At 39.9% G+C, this 22,381-nt stretch overlaps 1 protein-coding gene across 1 annotated transcript in view; it reads right to left on the bottom strand.

Annotated features, from left to right (window-relative positions):
• Positions 1–696: 696 nt before the first annotated feature.
• pbl (epithelial cell transforming 2 pebble) overlaps positions 697–22,381 on the bottom strand; it is a 31,132-nt gene continuing 9,447 nt past the window's right edge. Inside the window, exons 9-21 of the mRNA XM_080281204.1 lie at positions 22,148–22,243; positions 19,327–19,347; positions 16,315–16,441; positions 15,390–15,578; positions 14,744–14,951; positions 14,299–14,459; positions 14,039–14,158; positions 12,923–13,070; positions 12,104–12,258; positions 11,641–11,729; positions 11,166–11,322; positions 8,906–8,992; positions 697–849 (exon numbers count right to left, since the gene is read on the bottom strand). Of these exons, the coding sequence (XP_080137330.1) occupies positions 697–849; positions 8,906–8,992; positions 11,166–11,322; positions 11,641–11,729; positions 12,104–12,258; positions 12,923–13,070; positions 14,039–14,158; positions 14,299–14,459; positions 14,744–14,951; positions 15,390–15,578; positions 16,315–16,441; positions 19,327–19,347; positions 22,148–22,243 (1,711 nt within the window). The remainder of the gene's footprint in view (positions 850–8,905; positions 8,993–11,165; positions 11,323–11,640; positions 11,730–12,103; positions 12,259–12,922; positions 13,071–14,038; positions 14,159–14,298; positions 14,460–14,743; positions 14,952–15,389; positions 15,579–16,314; positions 16,442–19,326; positions 19,348–22,147; positions 22,244–22,381) is intronic.

Below are 22,381 nucleotides of genomic sequence, written 5' to 3'. Positions count from 1 at the left end.
AAATGTTATGAAGCCTCTTATGCCACCTAGAATACATGCCATAATCAATAAATTATCAACAAACCTAATAATTAAGTCTAGGCACATGTGTGGCAGTTTCTAGTTACAGGTGGTATAGCTGTCTTTCCATCTGACAGTAACACCCATATTTATGCTTTATTCTTGCTTTCTCCATACCATTTTCTTTAAAAAGGCTCTTCAAACTGGATCATTGCTAAACCATGCTTACTCCTACCTAAGGAAGATCTCTAATGCCTTTCAGCAACAAACCAGTTACAACTCCTCCATGACTCAGGTTCTCTCAACTTAAATAAAACCGTCTGGTGTCTGCAAGAATACAAAAATTCTATCCTTTGGTTGCAGACGTTCAATGAGGTAACAATGATACACCTTGCTCTCTGATGGAAGGCACTACAAACCATTGAGGGCATGAGTACAAGATATTTTCAGGGCCCCAGTGTCAAAGGTTGTAAACTCTACCTTTCACAGTAAAGTTCCAACACACATTCAGAGTTCCACAGCAGCTGAATTTGAGTCACAGATGTCCATACACAGTAAAACTCCATATATCCAAATACTGTATATAAAACTGTTCCTTCCTATGCCTCAATACCGACAGCTATTGACTATCCTTCAGCCATTGCTATCATGGTCTACTTTCATTCTGAAAATGATACTAGCATCCTTGTCATCCTCCTATGTCATAGGAGTTACATGGATATTTTCAACACGTGTGGTGGTGGTGATACCAAATCCCGGCACTAGTTGCTGTGGCCCCAGGCTCACCTGGAAATGAACCCACTGGACTGCAGGCTGAAGTTGTCCTTTCTTCTTCAGTTCACCATAATCCTTTCAGTAAATAGAGGAGCTGAGGACTATTTGTATAACCTGGCAGCAGTATCACCCAGTTATATCATAGCCATGACATGAAAGCATCCTTCTCCAGCACCCCTACAGTGATATCAGTGGCAGTGATATACCTGTGCAGTTCTTCTGTCCAGTTGTAAAAGTATCCTTCAATTCCCTCACTATCCCCTGAAAGAAGGACTGTGAACTGCAGGAAAACAGGCAACTTCAGCCTGGAATCCACTGGGTTCATATTCAGATGAACCTGGGGCTACCACAACTACCACCACCACCACCACCACCACCACCACCTCAGCATTAGTAAAATGTAAGATGGGTCTTGTTTCATTACATAACAGAGAAGATATGCAATACAATATCCATCAAAGCAAGCACAAACAGAGATCAGATTTAAATGAGTATTATTACCATTTAAGTAAACGATGCCTGGTAAGCTGTCAGGATATTAACATTGTGAATTAAGTTTCTAGTGTTAACAGTTCTCCTGTACTCATAGCCAACAAAGTAATTACAGTAACTGTCTGTGTGCAAGTATGGAGTGAGAGGCATCTTATTTTTGCCTGACACTGAACCTAAACTTAATTTGCACCTAAGCTTAATCAGAGTGTGACCTAACCATACTGTAGACACTACAGTGTGTTTGTTCTGATCTGGCAAACAAGCCTAACCCTTTTCACCTCAGCCGAAGGCAAAGTGTATGCAGACTGGAGAGAGGATCTGGTAAGTAACCAAGCAGGCTCATTCCTACCTGATAACTAAGACACATCAAATATCAGACAATCACAACTCAGTATTCAAGTTGTGGGGATAAGACAGTTCCATCAGGCAAAAACAAACTGGCTACAGTACATGTTATACCACAGAAAATGTTATCATCATCCTGACCTCTTTTCCCACCTATGGATGGGGTGACGGTCCTCAAGCATAAGAAATATTATATGAAACTAGAGAAAGGCACCCCATTGTACTGCACAACATAATAATACATTATATACAGTCTATATTACTTAGCAATCACTAATTCTGTGCATAACAGCCATTCACTACTAGTTTTTCATTAAGTTCATTACAGTACTGACAATGTATGAAATTCCTAGTACAAGAAACACACTTGGCAGATAGTGTATGTTTTTTTATTTAGCTGCATTTCCAGTTACTTATGCATACAGCTGCCACTGACTTGCATTAATTAGCATTTTTGAACTTCTAACAAATAAGTACAGATATAATAAAATACACGGAAAACAGAATTCAGCATCCATTTTCATCAATATTTTTGAACTCCTAAGCATTTTTGAACATTTAGGAATAAGTACAGATATTACAAAATACATGCAAATATAAATTCAACTTCCACTTTGCCCCAGCTGAAACGTTCCAACATCTTTTACCATCCTTTGCACCAATGAGTTTGACTGCTATGTCACACCCCTCCTAACAGTCCCTTCCTTTGATTGACTCAAGTAATTTGTATCTTATTTACTTGAACAGCATTTCACATTCTTCATAAATTATCAAATATACCTGTATAAAAAGTCTGTACTCTCAAGATGGGGAGAGAGAACATGATACAGCTGTCAATTTCATTGGCACTGGGTATAGAGGTATCGTAATTTCTCAGAACAACATTGTTTTTGTGGGTCAGGTCAGGATAGGATAGGATAAGTTAGATTAAGACTGCCAGAGTGTTCCTTTATGTTTGCTTAGTTTCTGTATTGCTCTTTTCTAGAAAAAACTGACTGATACCTAACCCAACCTAATGCATCCTACCCTAGTCTAATGTAACCCATAGGGAGTGTTGTTTTGAATAATTATGGCACCAGTCAGTTCCAATGAGCAGTATCCAAAGAAAAATGTTGTCTGTCAAAATCTTTGTGCATAAAGTTAAGTTTGTGGGCTGCAGGTACGAGTTGTTGCACATAGAATTGCAAGGTTTGTACCTCTCAGGGTCGAGCATAAGTATCTTCTGCTTAGCAGAATGTTCAAAGTGACATAGTTGGCTTCACAGTACCTCTTCCTAGGCAATTCATTCTGCATATTACACAATCATATTATCTCATACGTTATTTACTGTATATCGTCTTAATACTGACATGGTTTGCATCAATTCATACAAGGGGATATTGAGATGCAATGTGCAAAGTACAGTAAATAGCTTATGAAGAGGTGCTACAAAATCTCTAAAGCCACTTACAATACAACCATTATTTTCACAGACACAAGAGACACCCTAGCATTTTTTTGAGCCATGCATTCTATACACTGCACCTTAACATTCTCTTGAGGGCTTGCTTCCTATGTAGCAATCACATATGGAGAGAATTGAGACTGAGAGATTGACATGGAGAGTAAGTGAATGAAGTAGAGGAAGAAACCAAGGATAAGGTGGATATTGGATAGGTATATGAATGTGGGTGGTGTAAGTTGAAGGGACTGCTGCCTGATGGTGGAAGACAAGGTGACATGGAGGCGATTTGTGGGCATCCCCTTCATGGTTAGGGCTAGAGATAGATGGAGGATATTGAGGTATCATCTGCAGACATGAATTGGAAAGGAAGATGCACCAGGGGGGCTCCTATGCCTACAAAACACAGCCCTGTGCCAATGCCATAAAAAGCACACACAAACAAAGAAGTAAACATGCACACACACACATGCATACACACACACACACACACACACACACACACACACACACACATTCTGCCATCAGTCCCCAAGCAGCCTCCCTTCATATCAAATGAATTCCCACATACATCATAAAACAAGGCAACATGTACTCCACATCTTTCTATGCTTTATCACACAGCAAGTTCCTATGAAGGCACAGTCACCAAAATAATGTCTAATTACCCACATATACATTATCCTTTCAATGCAGTTTTACACTATACATTCCCGTCTCAAAATAAGTACAGGTGTTGTTACCAAGTGTCAATGGAATCTACAATGAATGGTGTTTGTTCACATGCTTTGGTTTGACTGTGGTTTATATTATACTATTTCACATCAATCAGTGAAACACAAGTGAACACCGTGCGCTGCTTGATATATGGTCTCCTGTAGAAGTGTAAATTTTTCATTAAGATGGTTGTATGTCTAAATTTCTTTGACATTACACATTTGTTGGATTTGTGCACTCCACCAAGGGTTTGCTTAACAGAAATCAAAATCATGGCATAGGATGAGGTATGTAAGCTTGACAGTACAAGCAGAGTGATTTTACAGTAGAGTATACCATTCATACATTTACAAAGTACCTTCTAGTTATTTCACATTTCACAAATATGGATTCTACAGTTATTAAGCACACCAATTAGCATCCAGCAAAATTGGAGGTCTTCACATTTTCAGCATGACCATTGGTATCAAAATGAGTAACTATACATTTTTGGTTGACTATACATTAAGCTACTGTCACCTCTATGTCTAGTACTTTCCTTTATCAACAGTCACATAACCTGGACTTAGTAGTACAGCAGGGGACGAGTTTGACCTTATACTTCACCTCTTCTACTTTTCACTTTCTTCTGCTGGGTAATATTCCCAGAGTGTGAGAGGTGTGCTATATTTCTCCATACACTGACGATTCTCCGTGATATGATGTATAAGGAAAAGGAGAAAAATGACAGACATGCCACAAGCGTGAAAGAGATGCAATGGAACATCAAGATAACTTCGTCCTTGGCTATACCATATCTAATTATAGTACCACAAGTATATCCTGCCAAGGGACAGGACATTCATATTCCTATACTGTACAATTTATACATTCATTGTGACACTATTTCATAAGATCATTAAGTTATACAGGCATTCAGGCACAAGTAAAAAATTTCCCCCAGAAAAAAAGCTGGGTCTTGAGGCAGATTTCACAAGTGCCACAGTCTTTGTCTTGGCACAACGTAATATTCTTCCTTGCATATGGAACACTACTGACTGTCTGATGGTTCACACTATATATATTTTAACCCCTTCAAACAATGACAGATTTGTTAAACTATTCTTGCTACCAGGTACCTACAGACAGGTGCTTGTCCTTCATGTGGTGGCACCCATATATATGAGTGGTGGAGCTACCTGGGTATACAAATGTCCCTCAACTCCCTCCCTGTCCCCTGTGAGGAGGATGGATTAAACAGAAAAGGAATATTCAGTCTGTTGTCCATTCACATCCAGATGAACCTGGGGCTACAACTATATGCCAACAGACATTATGTATTTTTGTTCAAGTCATACTGACAGTGTAAACAATGGTTATATTCAACTCCTCCACTTCAAATGTCTTTTCAGAGCTCAATAAAACTATAGCAAGAATAATATTACAAATGTGTCATCAGATTAAAGTGGTTAAGAAATTTCCATTCATACAAAGTACACAGTAGAGATGTTTGTTGTTACAGGAGAGGGATGCCTTCACAGTTGCTCTTACATACCCACACTACAGGGCTGGCTGGTTAGGTAAAAGCCCTTCAACTCCCTCTGCATCCCCTGAGAGGAGGATGGTGGCCTGTAGTGCTGACAAAAATCTGCACTCCCACAGGCATAGATTAAAACGATCACTATAACTACTGTATCCCATGCACTGTCTGGGCTTCTTTGTCAAACCTGCACTCGAATATGTAATGGCTTGACATTTCTCACTTATGCACCCGGTCTGAGCTTTTTCCATGCATATGGAGCACAAAACACAATACATTAAACAATTACTGTACACCACACCAAGCAAAGTCTGATTTTTCTTGGTCAAACATGTACTCCCATATGTAGACACAACTCATGAGCTGATGGTTTTCACTGCATAAGTAGAGTCTGAGTAGTTTCAAAGCACAAGGTGTACATATCAGTACAATCTTTATCATTATAATACGCACAGTCACTCTTAGTTTAATCTGTGCTCTAATATACAGCCACTTTTGAAAAACTGATGGTGCTCACTGTTTAAGTTAACAATTTAGGCAATTTCTATAGCCACAGAGCAGAGTAGGAGGACCTATATACCAAACACCATCTATGATTCTTGATTAAAAATGTACTCTTTATCATCAACACCAACAGTATCTTAACACACTAGCTACCACAACAGCTCACAGACTGCAATCACAACTCATATAAGCTCTTCATTACAAAGCTTGGTGCTGGTGAGGGATGCCTTCTAGTGGTGGCACCAATGCACCAAGGTGGAGAATCAACCCAGATACACAAAACATCCCTCAACTCCACCCTCCCTCCCCTACTCCCAAAAAGAGGATGGTGGGCTGCAGTGGTAAGTTTCCAGAGGTCCACTGCATTTATGTATTTCTTATTCAATACAGGGGACCCTTCTCACAGAGTAGAGATTAGTAAACTCATTATTAAAGGCCTCTTTTGAATACATATACAAAGCACATGACATTTACAAATCCAGGCAATCAGGGAGGTTTTCAGAATACCACAAATTTTACAACTGGTTTGGTACGCTGGCAAATGATTTTTTGTGTCTAGGTTAAGACTTAACCCCTTCAATCTAATGATGCCTTTTTTATTTCATTTTTGCTACCTCTTATTTTTCATGAAATGAGTGTGGAGAGAATGGAGAATGAGAAACTGACTAGTAGAGCCTATGTGAAAGACTGGAGAATGAGAGACTGACTAGGAGAGTGTATATATGTGAGGCAATGGGGGAGACCAAAGATGAGATGGAGAGGTAGCTATATGAATGAGAACAGTGTGGGCTGAAGGGAAGGCAGTCGGATGACAGGGTGACAATGAGGTGTATTTGCTTGCAGCTACTCCCTCCTAGATTAAGGCAACTGGCTATAGAGAGATGAATAGACCGATTCCCTTCCTGGACAGCTAAGGCACTGTCCCTTATTTACAAGATTTTTGTTGGAGCGTGTAATCAATGCTCCTCCTACCATCAACCAGCAACCCCTGGATTGGATCACTCAACCCCTTGGCTGATAATTTACTTTAACCCACTATCTTTCACTAACTGATGGTGTATGGGAGTTGAATAAAATATAGAGAGGCAGCATGAATAACATAAAAATGGCTTCCTCTGCCTAAAGATGACAGTACTGCATGTTGGTAAATAGTTAGCTGGCCAACCTTAAAATAGGGATTACTTTGAGAAAGCAGAGTGTTATCTGACTGACTGAACAATGTGAAAATATTAGACTCACTGCAAGGATTAGAACTGCCTGTACCCTCAGGCAGTGTTTGGATTTTAAGAATGGGAGAATCAGGGAGACTTTATGAGGGTGCAACAGTGTTCCAACTTAGATCTGGGGTGACCAGACATACTGCAGGAGTGGTCAATGCAACTACAATCACCCCTGCATACACCACTGCCTGTATCACCAGCACTGCACTGTCACCAATGTTATCACTGTTAATTCTTACAAGCCACAGAACCCATCACATATTACTGCCGTCAATGATAACCCTTACAAGCACACTGACCAGCTCACAGCACAAGCACCTCTGCTGTTACTGTTACCTCTTACTCTGGTCACTGTTGTCACTATTAACCCTTCATGACAGAGTATCACCATCCTCACAATAACACAACCTTGGACCTACCGTCAGAGCTCCTCTTGTATGGCACAACAGTTTTCCTTCTCTCCTGTTGCTGGCGACCTCAATGTGCCTGAAAATACAGTAGAAATTAGATATACTGGCTGCGTCAGTTCCATTTACACATCATCATGATCACCACCCTAACCTTTTTCTTTCACCTACGGATGAAGTGACACCAACATGTTAATCCACAACCACTATTTTAATCATCATAATCGCAATCATCATCGTCATATTCATCATCAACCTAACCATTTTCTCCTACCTAAAGGATGAAATGACACCCAGGAGTATGCTCAATCCAACAACCGTCGCATAACAAGAAAAAACCGGGATGCCAATCTCTTGTCATAAACACCTCCACACAAAATTCTTTCAACCAGCGTGATCCAGTCAGTTCCCTAGCCCCATCAACTTCCAAAGCTTGCATTTTCAGACACAAGTTATCATCATCACCATCGTCTCGTTTCCCACTTAAGGATGATGTGAGATAGGGTCCAGAAGGTAAGAAAAAACCTGATATGAGAAACTAACCAAATGTTTGCCCATTTAAATGAACCATTCTCAATTACTCGCCATTCAAGCCCCAGGAATCCTGACTCCACCCCACAGGCATAAATACCCACACTTACACCCTTACCTACCATAAATCATAAAAGCATGTGTACAAGAGCGAAACCACAGAAGTTTTGGGTATGCAACAGAAATAACTGCCATCACATATTCTCTACATACACAAGCTTTAGTATTTCATGAGAAGTTATGTTAATCTTGATGCTGCAAATGGATGGCCTCACACCTCTTGGAATAACAGAAGCAAATTATTTAAAAGAAGAGCGGTTAAGACAGCACAAGGCAAATTCTTTAAAAAGATGAGTGGCTGAGACAGCAAGAGAGGGGTATAAAGATAAAGCAGCCTGCAGATTTTAGCAAGACCATCACCATTGTAGAAGTGATGGCAGGGGATACTGCATGATGACATTAATAAGCCAGTATCAGCTTCATCATGATGTTAATGTAATAAAAACATGATTAATTGCACTGTATCATCTAATCAGTGTAATAAGAGTGCACCATATATCAATACAATTACAGGTATAAAAAAGGCTCACCCATGCAAGTATGAAACACAGACACTCAAACCTCATACCTGTAGCTGCAATAAATATATATATCTCAATGCCATAATTTCACAGTAATGCACACATTTAATCACCCATTATGCAGTAATAATTAGCAAGATATTTCTAAGGAATTCTGACCACTGAAGAACTGGAGGGTTTATGGTGCAAGAATAAATTGTACTGGAGGGTTTATGGTGCAAGAATAAACTGTGTTGGAGGGTTTATGGTGCAAAAATAAACTCCAAGGAGAGAAATGGCTCAAGATCATGACCTACAGAAAGCTGCCATCAAGTGAAAACTTATACATGCCAGCATAGTCAAGGGTCTCTTAAACATAAACATAAATATCATACGTTCTTGAGGAGGCGTCTGCGTGAGGTTGGGGTGCCCATTGGCTGGGCAAAACCTCCACTGGGAGGCGTGCCTGATAGGGACAGGTCCTGAAACGTGCCAAGAAAAAGCTGTGTTAGTACATGCAGGCCCAGTATATACACTTCCTGTTAATGTGAAGTGATGGAGACACAAGCAAGAGATTAAAAGTGGGAAAATAAAAGTATAAGCATGAGATGAACAAAAAAGAAATAAAGGTATCAGAGAATGAAAAGCAAATTAATCCCCTATGTACTTTGGCTAGGCAATAAGCATGAGGAGCAAGTTTACATAACAACAGCAATGTAGGAGTCACTGTTGAAAACCAACTGCAAAATAAAATGGATTTAAAGAATTGTAACGCTCAACAAATGCCACAAACTTAACCACATCAATCTAGGTAATGTCTTTTTATTTTATTTACTCTTGCTACTACCAGACAGATACTGCAAAGGGATGTCTTCCAGTGGCTGCACCAGTATAACAGGACAGTGAAGCTGCCTGGTTTTACAAATGCCTCTAAGCTCCCTCCTCCCCCAAAATGAGGATGGTGAGCTGCAGGAGGAAGGCAACTCAGCCTGCAGTCCACCAGGTCCTTGTTCAGATAAGCCTGGGATTGCAACTGCAAGGGAGTATCGGTTCTCTGCATGGGATGGCCCTACAGAGGCAACTGCTTGCCTGTGGTTGATGAATTTGCTCAGCAAGACAGATCGGGGATACTCAACAACAACAACGCCAACTAATAATAATATGATCAGATATTTTACTTAATGCTGGAAAAGCTCTTCATATTAATGGGACCTATAATGCTACATGTTACCCTTCCATTAAAAAATGTCTAACCTATGCTCAATAAAACCGTCAGGATATGGCAAGAATAAAACAAAAAAGACATCCCTAGTCTCAGTGGCTTAAATCTTTATAATGCATTCATTATGCACACGTCATCTTTGTTTATGTTAGTCTCTGGTTATACTGAGTGAGACTTGCTGTAATTATGGATGAGCATCAGTCACCTGCTGAAGACTTACTGAGGCGTCCTTTCTGCAACCAGGAAAACACTTATTACAACTTGGGCATGTAGTCTGAGAGGCATTGCAGAATTTGTTGCATCTCTTTTTTAGTGCTTTATTTTGCACATTACATCATCATCATTATCCTGACCTCTTTTCCCACCTAAGTATGGGGTGAGGTAGGGTCCACAGAGCAGGAAAAAAACATTACCAGTACATCTGACCACATTCTTGTATGTTGCCCAAGCTATTTTAATAACACAGAATGCATCAATAATATACAACAGGATACTGAGCAGTTATGTGCAGAACAGAATGCCTAGAAAGCTTGTCTTACTAAATCTTTAAAGCAACTAAGAATCCAGCCCTCATTCCTTAAACTATAACAGCTAATCCCATTTTACCCCCTTTCAGGTGTTGAGGTCCAGTCTATTTAAGGGTTGATTTCCAGCCTACGTCCCTTTGTGGCATTACACCGCTCAGGGACTGAACCTAAGCTAGGCTGTCGCTCACACTGGAGCATTCTGGCCACTATACCACCAGGCATCTACCTACTCATCTACGAAATAAAAATTCTACAAAAATCATCATCATGATGGTCATTATCCTGAACTAATTTTTTTCCACATAAAGAAGGGGTAGGTTCCAAAGCATTATTAGAACTATCCTAGACTTTCTTACACAGCAAGCTGGAGTTTTAATATGGCTGAAACCTTGGTAAAGACTGAGGGCTACACCAGAGGTCCATCTATCTACAGCCAGAAGCCTTAATTCCAAAAGGCTTGGTCAAGAACAATTTGTCTGTTTTACTCTATTCTTTGCCATTAGTCTGTCCTTCCTTCCTTGTCATACTGCTCTCATTCAAATGGTCCAAAAACTGGTACCATACTGTAAAGTCTGCATCTGCTAAACTGGTACACAGTGTTTATTATCTAGCAAAATACAATACTACAGTACATAACAAAATACCAGCATATCTCTAAACACACTCATCCCCCTCCATTAATCCTCCAATCATACACTGTCCTATCAGGAGTGCCAGGGCATGTTGCTAGGCTGTTCAGGCAGAAAAAGGCACAAGTCACCAGTTCACTGTGACTACTATTCAACACCACTGTCACCATTATCCTCTCTATTGCCCTACTCCATCAATGGAGTCCTTCCTCATAAAGCACCTATAGTTTAATATTCAGTTAGTCTACCAGTTCAACTGTTGTGCAATATAACTTACAGCCAGATTATTAACACTTGTTGCTCCCCTCATTGATGACTGGTGTGGTAGGGTGCCAAAGGGGCTCATCACAGTGGACACGGCTCGCTTAAGTTTGCTGGGGGACTTGTTGAAGCTGAAGGCTCGGCTCACCTTACGCCCTGTGCGTGTGGCAAATCTGAAAGGAAAATTACTATTCCTTCACTTTTAATAGAGGTTCCCCTTTCTCAAAATGTGTAAAAGAATCTAGCAAATCTGTAATACAAATAGCAATATCTTTTGTTTTTACAAAGGTACTCCATAACCAAAGTGTATGCAAGAAATCATCTCACTATACAACACACAAACTCATAATCATCATCATCACAGTCATCTTCCTCACAGTCCACATCACAAAAAATTAAAGAATGGGGTGATGTAGGGTCCAGAGAGCAAGAAACGACCTGACAGAGGTAGGTGAATTTTATATATTATTCAATAAATCACTATCACTTACCTGAGAGCTTTACTCAATGCATTAGTGACACTGACATCACTTGTTTCAATATCAAGGTGGTGGGGGTCCATCGGCACCAATATATTCTCCTGAAATACAATAAAATACAGCAGTGATACATGTCTTTGGTCTAAGGGTGATTATAGCTACAGGTACCTAACTTGTACATTACCATACTTTACACAAGACAAAAGTAACACACTTATTTCATCACATCTACCAAAAGTACCAAACACCATAAACATTCCATCACTCACTATATCATTGCATCACAAAATATTTCAGCCTACAGTCCATCAGATTCATATCCAGATGAGCCTGTGACCACAACACCAAACAGAACACATGATCAACCACAGCACACTGCTGCAACACATACTATTTCTGCCTGCTGTCCACCAGGTTCATGTTTAGATGAGCCTGGGACCATAGTGACAACCAAACTGGCACGCTGATCACTTACCACATCATTGCGACAGGCAATATTTGCAACTGTGCGACACAAGGTCTTGAGGAAGGTAGCTTTGGTAGTGTCGTCTGGGATGAGGGTGAAGGTAAAGAGGCGTTCCTTTAGCTCCTGGTTACTCCTAACAATCAGTGCGAACACATCATGGCAGTCTGATGAGAGGAAAAGATCCAAAATACATAGATAATAAATAAAATAAATAGGATCTCTAGTTGAATAATACACGAGCTTCGGTTTGGTTTATGTACATTTTTAATGAAAAGATTTGAAATCATGAAATACTTCTACCTACTGGGGGTTTTGTTTGCTTTGTAAGTACTGTTTTGTGTTGACAGAGGTTGACCAAGGATGACAAAGGAAAGCAAACAACAACAGATCTTATGTCCTCCCAAAGCATTTTGTTGTAGAAAAGACCATGACTATGGTACCTACTTCTATGAGTTTAGAAGAGGGCTAGAGCAGCACATGAGGTGATGCTGTGTGGAGATCTTCAAGACAAGGTTCTCAGGAAATAACTGGCTCTAGATCATGAAACATCAAGAGCTGCCATCAAGTGAAATGACTTAGGCATGCTATACTCCTTTTAGACTCTGACTTGGCCTAAAACTGCAATCTCCTGATCTTGAATGCAAAGTTGTAACTAAAAGCCTAACAACAGGAATGGCTTTGATCATAAGGAAGTGCTATAAGAATAATGCAGAGACGTAGTACTGTCTTATTCTGGCACCGAGTGACATGAAACAGGCTGCAAGAGGACACAAATCTGGGTCGTTACGGTTTGCATACGCAAACCATGATATTACAGTATGTACTCACCTTCAGTTTCCCTTATATCAACGATTCTCTTTATATGGGCCAGGTTCATCATTTCCAGGTGTTTATATGTTTTTATGGTTTTTATGGCGTGCAAGTTGGCTCGGCTGGGGCTCTTTATGCTGTTGTATTTACTCTTCTTTTTGCAGATCTGGAGAAAAGTGTGAATCAGTTGCTTATGAGCTGAGATAAGAAAATTTAATGTTTGAATAATCAATGATTATGTAAGTGGATAATATCTCTAGATGCTATGTTACTGAAGCAGCAGTAATAGTAGCTGCAACCCCAAGCTCATCTGAATGTGAACCCAGTAGACTGTAGGCTGAAGCTGCCCTCCTCCTGCAGTCCTCAATCCTCCTCTAGTTGGAAAGGGAGAGAGATGAGTTAACTCTGCATAATTAAGACAGCTCTACCATCTACTTATATCAATGCAACTACACTGTATTAATGCGCCCCTCCCCAGCACTACATATTAGGATAATATAGCCTTCATTAAATCCTTCAATACAAGAAAGGTCATCATCATCATCCAATCCAGTGTTACCCTAAGAGGAGCATCGGAGCAAGTAGGTCCTGACATTTAAGATAAGTGACCAGCCTCACTCATCCCTGAGTGGCATTACGTGAGCAGCAAAACCCCAACCACCCCCTGGATATAAACCTGCACAGGCTCAAACTGATTGGAGAGCCTTAATTACCCACTAACCACCAAGTACCATAATTTGGTTATATGGTTGCCAACCACTGTAGTAAATGGTTTCCTAGCGTACAGGAAACCATTTGGCTTGTCACTCAGTGTAGAGTCACCTGTAAGCAGAAGGAAGAGGAAAGACTGAAGGAAAAAGACAGAAGAGGGAGTGTAGAGTCAACTGTAGAAATAAGGAGAAGGAAAGAAAGACAAAAGAGGATGGATGGAAAGAAGGAAGGAAGAAGAGAGGAAAGGGTGGTCACCCAAGAGCAGCATTACATCAAGTGAATGGATGGTGTGTGCCCCCATCTACCACTAACAGAAAGGTAAGTGGATAATCTCACCTGTGTGCCATGATACAATATAAAAATATTCACCCATTGGAAACTAAGAAAATGAAAGAAAGAAAGAAAGAAAGAATGAAAACTCACCTCTAGTACATCATTAAATAGGAATAGTGTGAGTGTGTCGCCCCGCCCACTACAGCAGTCACTCAGCTCCATGACATCCACTCGACTCATGTGCATTCGGTGTGATGCTACCAGGTTCGGCTGGAATGCACAGGAAATCAAACATGTACAGTATTTACAAGGGATCTCTCTCCATAACAAAGACAATAATTGTACCGTAGCCAAGAATTAATTAACTGCTTATAAAAAGAGAAAAAAAGGTTATGTTTTCACATACTCACCGGACACATTTCAATGTCATTGTGAATTTCAAACAACTTTAATTTAGCCTCTGTTTTCCTCTTGTCGTCATTGATGAATGTCATGACGGATTTAATCTTGTCCAACGCCTGTTCAAGCGCTGCATTGTCTGGAGACGTCTTTTCTGTGTGCTTCAGGATATCTGCCGGAAAAAAACATATATCAATAAAGTGTAATGCACTATACATGCAGTACAGGCATTCATTCATCACATAATCACCCCAATCTCTTTTCCCGCTCATGGATGGAGTCAGGTTGGATCCAGAGAGAAAGGAAAAAAATCTAATAAAAGGAAAAACCGACCAAAGGTTTGCCCACTCAAATGGGCCACATTCCCATTTGCTTCACCTTTAAGCTCTCAGGAGCATGACTCCATCCCACAGGCATAAACATTCACTTTTATGCAAGTACTGAGTACATAGTTACCATTAATTAGCAAACTCATGGATGGTAGCCTCTGAACCGGCCTGATAAGCAGCTCCTGCAGGCTCTGGCGCCCACACTCAGGTTTGTTCTGGGCAATCTTCAGAAAGGCATGAAATCTGGGTCTTTCCATGGAGATCCTCTGAAGCATCTCCTTCATGTTCTCAAAGAAGTTTATAAATGGTGGATATGCCTTTTCTAAATCACTGGACTGGAATAAAAAGGAAAGACCAAGTTGTAAGTCAATTGTGTCTTGATTTCAAAGTGCTGTGAATTGTTTAACTGGCGGGAAAAAAAAAAAAAAAAATCAAGTCTTACAGCTACCAAAACTTGTTTTTCCAAAAGAAAATGAACAAGAAAAAAAAAAAAAAAAAAAAAAAAATCAAGATCTGTTCACTTCAAGATGTCTTGGTATGTTGCACTGAAAAACTGGAGTTTACAGTCAATGAGAAAGACAGACTGAAGAAGACAGTTCCAGAGTAGACCAGTTGCATAAATGAAAAACTGCAAATCACAGTTGATTCTTGCATCAGAGTTGGGGAGCGAGAAACTGTGCTTACAGCGAAAATACAACTAACATGTACAGTTTACTGTAAGACGACAGCAACGAGAGACAGACAGATGACAAACAAAAGGCAGAGCAACTCACATATCTTAAGATGATCTCCCCAATACTAGCATCATCACTCCAGTTATGTGCCAGCTTTAACAGGTCATTTCTCATGCGTGTGTGCACCTCATGGATCGGAGGAAGGTTCCCAAAGATGTAACGTAGCTCCTGGCCATCCAGCATGGGGCCCCCTGGTTGTGAGTTGTTTTCTAGAGGTATTTTTATCACCTGGAACAAGGAGGAGAGAAATCAAGCTTATCTGACCGGTGTATGTAAAGTGAATCATTACACACATAAAAAGATGTCTCAAGTGATGGCTCTTTTTACATCTTTTGGCTTTCAAAATGGGGCCACCTAGTTGTCAGTAGTTTTCTAGGGGTATTTTTATTACCTGTAGGAAGGGAGGGAGAGATTATATAATTTCACAGAATTATCGTGAACTTCATCTAACTGGTAAAAGGTAAGAGCCAAATCATATAATACTCCTTTTGAAGTATATGGGCCCAAGGCTAGGCTACCACAGTACTGTATATTTAAGAGTAGATGACCAGCCTACTTACTAATCTAAACTAACATAAAATGCCAAAACCAACTAATTACTTGTCAAAAGTTGCTGGACAATGTTTAGAGAAAGAAATTTGAGATGTTTAATAAAATCTGTAACACACTGAGTCAATGCTTGAACTCTGACTCAATGTACAGCCATTCAGATGAACAATCACCCAGTAATGGTGCTTATGGCTGAATGTGGTGTACATCCTTTGCTGGCATGTCATGACTGAAAAGCCTCCAGTCACCTCCTGGGGACTGAATCTATATATACAGACATCACTCTGGCTGGGTCATTTTAGACCACCAGGGACAAAGGCAGAATGAATGGTGAGGTGGGGATGGAGAGAGAGGGACTAAAAAGAAAGAAAACAGTGGCATTCAAACCCACTTAACTACCAGGCTCTTTACTTACCTTGTCTATGGCATCGAGGATGCTGACATAATTACACTCTGTTTTGACCAACTCATGAAATACTCGCTGTCTGGCTGAAAGCTGTCGCAAGTCTACCGGAGGTGGGCTGAGTGGCAGTTTGTCCACACTGAGGAATATTATGAAATATGATAAACAACAGTAGATTATTTGTCTATCTATTTATCTATCTACATATAACCAGATGCTTCACACCATTCAGGATGCCCACAAACATACAGTCTTTGTCACCCTGTCATCCACCATCATGTCGCCCTCCCTCCAACTCACGACACCTTCATTCACATACCCCCATTTTGTCCTTGGTTTTCCCCTCTACCCCACTCACATGCACCCTGTCAGTCAATCTCTCATTCTCCACTCTCTCCACATGGTCAAATCATCTCAGGGACCATTTCCTGGCACTTTTCATCATGTGAGTCTAGAGGTAGTCAACAAAAAAGGTAATTTGACTGTGTTATTGTTACCGTTATTATGGCCCCGCGTTCACCTAAATGTGAACCTGGTGGACTGACGGCTAAAACTACTTCTAGTCCACCACCTTTCTTTTGGGGATAGTTTGGGAGATGAGGGATGTCTGTATACTGTAACAAGGCAGCGTCACTACTCTGCGAAGGTATCTCTCTCTCATACCAAAACCTAATCACTGATACTGAATTCTATTTACAATTAAAGTGCATTACAGTATAAGCAGTAACTGAATAATATTACAGCAGGTCCTCGCTGTGTGCCGGGAATGTTCCAAAACATAATGAATTTGCTGTAAAACTGGTGCTGTAAATTGACAGAGAGAGGCAAATCAAGTGTGTGAGTATCAATGCAACTTTACCAGACAAATTTACTCTCATTACCTATAGCCAGATGCCATAATCTCATCACAAAAAGGTGACCACAAGCAAATAGCCTCTATGACACATGTCCTTTGTTATCAGACTGCCCTCTTCCCACCTAGCACCACCCTCTCTTATATCTTCATTTCCCTCCAACTTAACCTTGGTCTCCTCCTTCCCCCTTCCTCCCTACGCCACAATCATATACGTTCTCCTAATCAGTCTCTCATTCTCCATTCTCTCCTCATGACCTATAACCCACTGATAAAAAACAGCAAATTAAAATCAATATAGTTTTTCATACAACAAGGACTTACTGTACTTAATACAGTAAACTCTCAATTATCCGGTGTAATTCAGCCACGCCCTACGCTGGTTAAAGCAAAATGCTGGATACTGCATAGTACCCCCACTGGCTCAATATTCAGTGTCACGCCGGATATTGCGTTACTATCCACCTCGAACCTCTATCCTGAAAGCTTTCCCATGAGTAAAAGATGAAAATTAAACATAAAATACAATAAAATAATGATACAGTACAGTCATGCAGCGCAGGTTGAATGCCGTTTATGAGCCTGCTGATATATCTCAATGCCGGATATTGCATAAAACTGCCAGTTATGTCCCATTTCAGGGCTGGATACTGCATAACTTCACCAGATATTGCTTTAATTGAGCCGAGCCAGCAGCACTGCACACCGCACTGGGCCGGATATTGCGATGATAGATAACTGAGAGTTTGCCGTAATACAGTTTTCCGAAATAATAAGCAAACTGGGTCATGTGACCTTAAGTTGTAAATTGATCAGGATGTGCAAGACGTCAGCTTTAATGACTTGAAGGCATAATTGTACTTTACAGCTAATAAATCTATATGTTCACAACATTTCCTTAGGCAATGCATCAGTACAATACTTGATATACTTTACATATTTACAATGCTCCATGATGTACTGAATGTATGGCAGACACAAAAATAAACTGGTAAAGAACAGGTATTACAGTCTCCTTAACCAATAAAAATACAGGCTGAAGCATGCTGAATAATGTAAGGCTGGTGCACAAAGCTCCAAATCAACATTCTGAGATTTTTACAATGATGCAAAGCATGGTTGAATATCTCATCTCATAAAAGTACTGCTGTGTTCTACTGAGTCACGTAAACAAGTGCCTCTGTTGCCACTGCCATTACTCCCTTCAGTCTGATGACATATCATTCAGTTCTAGCTAAATTCAGAAGAGTTTACTTGTCTAAGGGGAGGCTGACTTTATTTGGCTAAGGGGAGGCTGACTTTATTTGGCTAAGGGGAGGCTGACTTTATTTGGCTAAGGGGAGGCTGACTTTATTTGGTTACGGGGAGGCTGATTTTACTTGGCTACGGGGAGGCTGACTTCATTTGGTTAAGAGGAGGCAGACTTTATTTGTCTAAAGGGAGGCTTTTCAAATTGAAGGGGCCAGATATGGCTTTCCAATAACCCCTTCATTATTGCAGGCCCCTTTTGAGCTGAATAAAATTGCCCAGAGGTAGCCAGAAATAACTATAAAAATACAGTACGTCATCTGACTTAATAGCCCAATTATCTGAATCCCTTTAATACTAATCCAATAATATGCTAGTTTATTCCTGCTACTCTGTTGTTTTTTTCTTTTCTTAAGCTCTGGAAAAATCTTTTGAACTGGGGTTTAATATATACTACCTTCATTAACTCATTGGGCGCCAACATTTTTTTTTTTCTTTTATTCCCGCCATTTGATGAGTTTGCTCACCTAAGGGTAAACTGGGCTGGTGAAATACAGCCTTCATTAATCCCTCCAGTACAAGAGAGCTTTCCTAATCTAAATACAATCGTCCATGGTAACAAAAACAAACTATAACATATGTCATCAGATTGAGGAATGCATCATAAGTGGCAGAGATGGCTTCATAGCAACTCTTCCTTAGTGTTTACTTTCCGTATTCCATGTAACAGCCCTTGCAAGCTACATCATCTTAAAGTTTTTATCATTAACATAAGAGGATACTGAGGTGTAATGTGTAGAAAGAATTGCTAAGGAAAGAAGTGTTACAAAATCACCAAAGCCACTTAAAATACAACCCTGAAAGACATAAAAAAAAGTTGTACCGTACATGCTTCAGTAAATGAATAAACACTGTTCCCTTACCCGTCTAGCTCACTGATACATCTGTAAAACAAGAAAAAAAATAAAAAATAAATAGAAGGATCAGGGATACTCTTACCACTAATCAAAGAACAAATAGTGTAGAACTTTTGCTTACTTAGATGAATCATCAGCCACAAATTATCCCAAAATTGAAGAAAATTATGTAAATCATAACATGCTTCCTCTTTATGCATCTCCATACTGAGGTTGCCCATGATACAAATGATAGTTTCTTTGGACTGGAGGCTAAATTATGTGCCAAAACCCGCTAATTACTTCCTACTGTTGCTTTAAAAAATCAAACCAATGGACAAAATTTTTCTTCTGCATAAACTGCCATATTGATGTTTGTTATTGACTGCAAAGCTATGTGCCAAAACTCGCTAATTACTTCCACAAACCTGTGGGGCAATAAAAAATCTACAATATCAAATACATAAATCTACAATATCAAATACAATAATGTATGAGTTTCAGCCTGACTTCATTAACTTGTGACTATGTGTTCTCCATAAGTTAATGGTTGTGCACTAAGTTACCAAGATTGTAGCCACCTTTTGCTCTTATGGCAGTACCTCCCAGGGTCAATGGTAGGCAGTTATCTTCTATCCTTACCTCCACCTTCATTTATATATACCAACTGCGCTTTTATTTATTCATATTCACTCTGACGCACATTTCTACACCTGCCCTGATGTAGTTACTGGTGATCTTTCCGTGGCCCCTTCTGTTATTGAGATCTTTGCCAATAAACTGCAGGAAATGGAAATAGTGGGCTTGGAAACTGTTGACAAGTGATGCAAAAGGCCTGATGAATCATTCTGTACAAAGGGATAATTAGAGGCCTACTACATGTATGTATTAGATATGGACTTAAAAACTTAGTGCCAAAACCAGCTAAGAAATAACAATTGCATTATTAAAACTGAGAGTAAGAAAGCCCAAAACTTTTCTGGAATAATTTCTGAAATGTGATAACAATGGAACACTTCTAACCGTTATGCATCACTGCTGACTACACTGTGTAACGTGGGATGCAGGCTAATCATATATAACAATTACAGATGTTCCATAAATGTGATGATGCTAGAGCATGTCTGATCTTTTTGCACTGTAGCTAACTGCACTCTGTACTATGGGATGCAGGCTGATCACATCAAACAAATCCAGGTGTTTCATAAATGTGATGATGATAGAATATGTATGACCATTCTGAATCACTGCGACAACACTCTACAGTAATGTGAAATGCAGGCTAACCATATCTTACTTTTAGAGATATTCTGTAACTGTGATGATGACAGAATCCATCTGATCTTTCTGCACTGTATTTGACTAACTCTGTAATGTGGAATGAAAGGCTGATCACATCTATTAACTGCTGGTGCTCCACAAACGTGATGACACAACATCCCTAATCATTCTACACTGTTGCTAACTAAACTGCGGCTGATCATGACTAACAATTACAAGTGTTCCACACATAACTATCACAAATTATGTACTATGTACACCTTCACTCACTCAGTTTTAATAATACAAATGTAACAGAAACAAATACTGTACTAATCAAAGCACCACACCTGTGCAGAAAGCATGCATAATAGTTTGGTATTGTTGTACATAAAGTAATCAACCATACAGTGCTCTGTCCATTTTAACTTGGCATACAAAAGGCATCTTTCCACCTTCAATGCCAAATTACCATACAATAAGAAATGTACAGAAGACCGTAATGCTAATTACAAAGTGCAGTAGAAAGAATGTGGAGCCATAGTACTGTCTTATTCTATCATGAGCTATGGAAACTAAGTTGTACAAGGAAGAAAATCTGTGCCAAGTTAAGGTGGACAAACTAGTTAGGCCTCCATAACCACTCTTAGATTAAAGAAGCAATTCAAACAAGCTCCAATTTAATCATAACTGTATAGGCCTGAAAATTATCCATAACTGGACAAATTATCCCCACATGTGAAACCGTTGCATTCTTCTCAAAAACACTTCCACATGTGAGGGTAATGTTTCCATCTGAACAATTCCCAGGTCTGTAAAACCACAAGTCCATACTCCCACTGGCTAATGAGGCTCCCTACCACCTCTTCCTTGTTTCTACATATGGCATGTTAAACCTTTCAATCCCATGGCATATTCTTTATTTCTGCTACTCCCAAATTATTGTATTCAGTTCAGGAGAGCATCTGAAGGGAACAGTGAAGACTATATCAAATACTTCCACTTTGAAAGGCTTTTTAACCTGAATAAAACTGTCCAGCAGTATGAGGGGAACATGGAAATAAATGGGTTGATGATTTCTTGTACGATATTTATGCAACCCATGGCTGTGTTTAAAAGATATTAAAAAACACACAAGAACAGCAGGGGAAAGTTGTTGCTGTGCCCCAAGTCTTATTTGAAATTTGAACTGTGTGGGATGCAAGCTGAAGTTCCCCTTTTCTGGCAATGGGCATGGAGTTGAGGGATGAATGTATAACTGGGCAGCAATGCCAACTAGTATATAAGAGAGGGACATGCAAGTTGAGGGGGAGGGAAGCAAAATGGCAGGGGACAGGGCAACAAGGAGGTAATTTGTATATGGCCATCCCTTATGGGATTAAGGTGTCTGGATATAGATAGACAGATAAGTAGAGCCAACTAGTTAAATATCAGTGCCCTAATAGAAGGATGTCCCTCTTTAGCACAAGACATAGTAGGCATAATAAATAACAAAGGAAGTGGTGATACAAAGCCTCTGAAGCTTATGGGAATATGGGCTAAAATCCCACAATTAGGCCATGACTGATGACACTGGAGCTGTTCTGACCTTGGCGGGATCCTGCTGGGGGTGGAGCCAGTGTCATCCAAGAAGGAGCCATCTGCTGAGATGCATGGAAGGTCACCCACCGAGGATCTTCTCTTGCTGTTGTCAGGAAAGGTGACATGAGGTGGTTATGGTATGATACTAAAATATATACATCTTTAACTCAGCTATAAATGCCTCCATCTCTCTATCCATCTACTAAATGAAATCCCCACACTACAATCAGCATGCCCTTTA

The sequence above is a fragment of the Coenobita brevimanus genome, chromosome 88, assembly GCF_032717465.1.
Source record: "Coenobita brevimanus isolate Jiangsu-jjx chromosome 88, ASM3271746v2, whole genome shotgun sequence".
Classification (NCBI taxonomy): Eukaryota; Metazoa; Arthropoda; class Malacostraca; order Decapoda; family Coenobitidae; genus Coenobita; species Coenobita brevimanus.
Note: the sequence above shows the minus strand (reverse complement) of the source record. Positions and strands in the feature narration are given on the sequence as shown.